The following is a 6000-nucleotide window of genomic DNA, read 5'->3' as shown; positions in this document are numbered from 1 at the left end:
AGGGGTCTGGGTACCTCAGTGGCCCCCCCAGCCCATCTCCCCCCTCCTGCCCTCTCTGCTCCTCCAACCAATGGCTGTGAGGCACGCCTGTCTCCGCATGCACCTGTAGGCTCCTAGAGGTGTCAAACAAACAGGACAGAGTCAGAGTCCCGCCCTCTTTCACAGATCAACAACACAAGAGGACAAGGAGATGAAAAGAAAATGAAAAACAACAGATTTCTTGACATTAGATGGATGTGATGGACTGGTGTGATGGGCTGGTGTAATGGACTGGTGTAATGGACTGGTGTAATGGACTGGTGTGATGGTTGGGGCTGGTGTGATGGTTGGGGCTGCTGTGATGGGCTGCTGTGATGGACTGGTGTGATGGGTTGGTGTTATGGGTTGGGGCTGATGTGATGGGTTGGTGTGATGGGTTGGGACTGGTGTGATGGGATGTGTGATGGACTGGTGTGATGGGTTGGTGTGATGGGTTGGGGCTGGTGTGACGGGCTGGTGTGATGGACTGGTGTGATTGGTTGGGACTGGTGTGAAGGGTTGGGACTGGTGTGATGGGTTGGTGTGATGGGTTGGGGCTGGTGTGATGGGTTGGTGTGATGGACTGGTGTGATGGTTGGGGCTGGTGTGATGGGTTGGGGCTGGTGTGATGGGCTGGTGTGATGGTTGGGGCTGGTGTGATGGTTGGGGTTGGTGTGATGGGCTGGGGCTGGTGTGATGGGTTGGTGTGATGGGCTGGGGCTGGTGTGATGGGTTGGTGTGATGGGTTGGGGCTGGTATGACGGGCTGCTGTGACGGACTGGTGTGATGGACTGGTGAGATGGGTTGGTGTGATGGGTTGGGACTGGTGTGATGGGTTGGTGTTATGGGTTGGGGCTGATGTGATGGGTTGGTGTGATGGGTTGGGACTGGTGTGATGGGATGTGTGATGGACTGGTGTGATGGGTTGGTGTGATGTGTTGGGGCTGGTGTGACGGGCTGCTGTGATGGACTGGTGTGATTGGTTGGGACTGGTGTGAAGGGTTGGGACTGGTGTGATGGGTTGGTGTGATGGGTTGGGGCTGGTGTGATGGGTTGGTGTGATGGACTGGTGTGATGGTTGGGGCTGGTGTGATGGGTTGGGGCTGGTGTGATGGGCTGGTGTGATGGGCTGGTGTGATGGGCTGGTGTGATGGTTGGGGTTGGTGTGATGGGCTGGGGCTGGTGTGATGGGTTGGTGTGATGGGCTGGGGCTGGTGTGATGGGTTGGTGTGATGGGTTGGGGCTGGTGTGACGGGCTGCTGTGACGGACTGGTGTGATGGACTGGTGTGATGGACTGGTGAGATGGACTGGTGAGATGGACTGGTGTGATGGACTGGTGTGATGGACTGGTGTGATGGGTTGTGTGATGGGCTGGTATGATGGGTTGGTGTGATGGACTGGGGCTGGTGTGATGGACTGGGGCTGGTGTGATGGGTTGAGGCTGGTGTGATGGTTGGGGCTGGTGTGATGGGTTGGGGCTGGTGTGACGGGCTGCTGTGATGGGCTGGTGTGATGGGTTGGGGCTGGTGTGATGGGTTGGGGCTGGTGTGATGGGTTGGGGCTGGTGTGATGGGTTGGGGCTGGTGTGATGGGTTGGGGCTGGTGTGATGGGTTGGGGCTGGTGTGATGGGTTGGGACTGGTGTGATGGACTGGTGTGATGGACTGGTGTGATGGGTTGGGACTGGTGTGAAGGGTTGGGACTGGTGTGAAGGGTTGGTGTGAAGGGTTGGTGTGATGGGCTGGTGTGATGTGTTGGGACTGGTGTGATGGTTGGGGCTGGTGTGATGGGCTGGTGTGATGGTTGGGGCTGGTGTGATGGTTGGGGTTGGTGTGATGGGCTGGGGCTGGTGTGATGGGCTGGGGCTGGTGTGATGGGTTGGTGAGATGGGTTGGTGTGATGGGTTGGTGTGATGGACTGGGGCTGGTGTGATGGGTTGGTGAGATGGCCTGGTATGATGGGTTGGTGTGATGGTTGGGGTTGGTGTGATGGGTTGGTGAGATGGCCTGGTATGATGGGTTGGTGTGATGGGTTGGTGTGATGGACTGGGGCTGGTGTGATGGACTGGGACTGGTGTGATGGACTGGTGTAATGGGTTGGGGCTGGTGTGATAGGTTGGGGCAGGAGACTACTCTATGCCTAGTAAACTCAGCAACCTCTCAGCTCATTGACAGGATGAAGTTTTTATGCAACACACACACACACACACACACACACACACACACACACACACACACACACACATATTTACGAAGCGGAGGTACAGTATGTCAGAACAGCCTGTCTAGAACCTGTGAGACTGAGGGTTGGGTCGCTCTTCCTCTAATGTGTGTGTGTGTGTGTGTGTGTGTGTGTGTGTGTGTGTGTTTGTTTGTGTTTGTGTGTGTTTGTGTATAGGTCACACTGTTCCTCTGACAGGAAATGACAGGAGGAAACAGTTTGTGTCGGGGTGATCTCTGTCTCTTCACACCACATAGCGCACCCAGGCATGAATAAGTGATGTGGGTTTGAATGTCAATATAGAAGCCTTTTTGTTTAACACACAGCATAGCCTACCTGGCCATCTTGCGCGTGTCGTGAGGGTGCAGCATGGAGGCCATTTCAGGATCGACCACCGTCAGTCTCCTGTGGAGCTCAGCCCCGCCCAGTTTCTCCAGCTCTGCCTTCCTATCAGGAGACCCACCATCCTTCCCCTCTCCTTCATTCTCCTGCTGAGAGACAGAACGAGGAGGAGGAGAGGGGAGAGAAAGAGAGAGGTAAAGAGAGAACGGGAAAGAGAGAGAGAGTGGGGGAGAGAGGTAAAGAGAGAAAGAGAGAGAACGGGGGAGAGAGAGAGGGGAGAAAGGTAAAGAGAGAACGGGGGAGAGAAAGAGAGGTAAAGAGAGAACGGGAAAGAGAGTGGGGGAGAGAGGTAAAGAGGGAAAGAGAGAGAGAACGGGGGAGAGAGGTATAGAGAGAACGGGAAAGAGAGAGTGGGGAGAGAGGTAAAGAGAGAAAGAGAGAGAACGGGGGAGAGAGTGGGGAGAGAGGTAAAGAGAGAAAGAGAGAGAACGGGGGAGAGAGAGTGGGGAGAGAGGTAAAGAGAGTATCAGAATAAAGTGAGTTGGCATTATATTGCATCATCAGGTGGTCTTCTCAATATCTTTCCATACTTCGGAGGGAGGGAGGGAGAGGGAGGGAGGGGGAAATAGGGGAGAAAATGATAAGTTACATGAGGTTACTTTCTTACCCCTGTCCTGTATCCCCAGTACTCTCCACAGCAACAACTCATGTAGGTGTGAGTAAGGAGTGAGGCAGGGTGAGATAGGGGTGAGTTAGGGGTGAGTTAGGGGTGAGGAGGGGTAAGTTAGGAGTGAGGAGGGGTGAGTTAGGGGTGAGGAGGGGTGAGTTTGAGGTGAGGAGGGGTTAGTTAGGGGTGAGGAGGGGTTAGTTAGGGGTGAGGAGGGATGAGTTAGGGGTGAGGAGGGGTTAGTTAGGGGTGAGGAGGGGTTAGTTAGGGGTGAGGAGGGGTGAGTTAGGGGTAAGTTAGGAGTAAGGGGTGAGTAGTGAAGTTCTTACCACTTTATCCATCAGTACTCTCCACAGCAGTGATTCTATGTAGTAGTTAGTTCCTCCTACTATGATAGGCAGCTTCTCTCTGCTGTACATGTCCTCTATGTGAGGTGGTTAAGGAAACACTGATATACCCTAATATATATATACATACATATATATATACATACATACATACATACATACATACATACATACACTACCAGTCAAAAGTTTGGACACACCTACTCATTCAAGGGTTTTTCTTTATTTTCTACATTGTAGAATAATAGTGAAGACATCAGAACTATGAAATAACACATATGGAATCATGTAGTGACCAATTAAAACAAATCAAAATATATTTGAGATTTTTCAAAATAGCCACCCTTTGACTTGATGACAGCTTTGTACACTCTTGGCATGCTCTCAACCAGCTTCATGAGGTAGTCACCTGGAATGCATTTCAATTAACAGGTGTGCCTTCTTAACATTTACATTTTACATTTTAGTCATTTAGCAGACGCTCTTATCCAGAGCGACTTACAGTTAGTGAGTGCATACATATTATTTTATTTTATATGATTTTTTTTACTTCATGTTTTTCATTTTTTATCTTTATTTTTTATTTTATTTTCATACTGGCCCCCCGCGGGAATCGAACCCACAACCCTGGCGTTGCAAACGCCATGCTCTACCAACATCCCTGCCGGCCATTCCCTCCCCTACCCTAGACGATGCTGGGCCAATTGTGCGCCGCCCCATGGGTCTCCCGGTCGCGGCCGGCTACGACAGAGCCTGGATTCGAACCAGGATCTCTAGTGGCAAAGCTAGCACTGCGATGCAGAGCCTTAGACCACTGCGCCACTCGGGAGACAGTTAATTTGTGGAATTTCTTTCCTTCTTAATGCGTTTGAGCCAATCAGTTTTGTTTTGTGGCAAGGTAGGGGGGGGGGGGACTTGGTCTTTTACCCTATTTGGTAAAAGACCAAGTCCATATTATGGCAAGAACAGCTCAAATAAGCAAAGAGAAACGACAGTCCATCATTACTTTAAGACATGAAGGTCAGTCAATATGGAGGTCCAGAGCACTCTGGAGCAGGTTTTCATCAAGGATCTCGTTGTACTTTGCTCCGTTCATCTTTCCCTTGATCCTGACTAGTCTCTAAGTCCCTGCCGCTGAAAAACATACCCACAGCATGATGTTGCCACCACCATGCTTCACCGTAGGGATGGTACCAGGTTTCCTCCAGACCTGACGCTTCGCATTCAGGCCAAAGATTTCAATCTTGGTTTCATCAGACCAGAGAATCTTGTTTTTCATGGTCTGAGAGTCTTTAGGTGCCTTTTGGCAAACTCCAAGCGGGCTGTCATGTGCCTTTTACTGAGGAGTGGTTTCCGTCTGGCCACTCTACCATAAAGGCCTGATTGGTGGAGTGCTGCAGAGATGGTTGTCCTTCTGGAAGGTTCTCCCATCTCCACAGAGGAACTCTAGAGCTCTGTCAGAGTGACCATCGGGTTCTTGGTCACCTCCCTGACCAAGGCTCTTCTCCACCGATTGCTCAGTTTGGCCAGGCGGCCAGCTCTAGGAAGAGTCTTGTTGGTTCCAAACTTCTTCCATTTAAGAATGATGGAGGCCACTGTGTTCTTGGGGACCTTCAACGCTGCAGACATTTTTTGGTACCCTTCCCCAGATCTGTGCCTCGACACAATCCTGTCTCTGAGCTCTACGGACAATTCCTTCGACGTCATGGCTTGGTTTTTGCTCTGACATGCACTGTCAACTGTTGGACCTTATATAGACAGGTGTGTGCCTTTCCAAATCATGTCCAATCAATTGAATTTACCACAGGTGGACTCCAATCAAGTTGTAGAAACGTCTCAAGGATGATCAATGGAAAAAGGATGCACCTGAGCTCAATTTCGAGTCTTGTAGCAAAGGGTCTGAATACTTACGTAAATAAGGTATCTGTTTTTATTTTATTTTTAATTTACAACAATTTCTAAAAACCTGTTTTCGCTTTGTCATTATGGGGTATTGTGTGTAGATTGCTGAGGATTATTATTTTAATAATAATAATAATATGCCATTTAGCAGACGCTTTTATCCAAAGCGACTTACAGTCATGCGTGCATACATTTGTTGTGTATGGGTGGTCCCGGGGATCGAACCCACTACCTTGGCGTTATAAGCGCCGTGCTCTACCAGCTGAGCTACAGAGGACCATTTTTAAAATCCATTTTAGAATAAGGCTGTAACGTAACAAAATGTGGACAAAGTCAAGGGGTCTGAATACTTTCCGAAGGCACTGTATATATATATCCATATATACAATACACAAAAACATAAGATACAGTGAGCTCCAAAAGTATTGGGACAATGACACATTGGATTTATAAATGCTACACTGACTGAGGTTAAAGTGCAGACTGTCAGCTTTAATTTGAGGG

The 6000-nt window shown here is 49.9% G+C and overlaps 1 protein-coding gene across 1 annotated transcript in view; it reads right to left on the bottom strand.

The window, feature by feature from the left end:
• Positions 1-7: 7 nt before the first annotated feature.
• Positions 8-6000, bottom strand: part of LOC311123087 (tRNA dimethylallyltransferase-like) — a gene marked incomplete at both ends in the record, with an annotated part of 54226 nt that continues 48233 nt past the window's right edge. Inside the window, 3 exons of the mRNA XM_084197362.1 lie at positions 8-113; positions 2575-2729; positions 3577-3671. Coding sequence (XP_084053488.1) covers positions 8-113; positions 2575-2729; positions 3577-3671 — 356 coding nt within the window. The remainder of the gene's footprint in view (positions 114-2574; positions 2730-3576; positions 3672-6000) is intronic.

This window comes from Coregonus lavaretus (genome assembly GCF_964263955.1).
Source record: "Coregonus lavaretus genome assembly, contig: HAP1_SCAFFOLD_1694, whole genome shotgun sequence".
Taxonomy (NCBI): domain Eukaryota; kingdom Metazoa; phylum Chordata; class Actinopteri; order Salmoniformes; family Salmonidae; genus Coregonus; species Coregonus lavaretus.
This window is presented reverse-complemented; position numbering and strand designations above follow the sequence as displayed.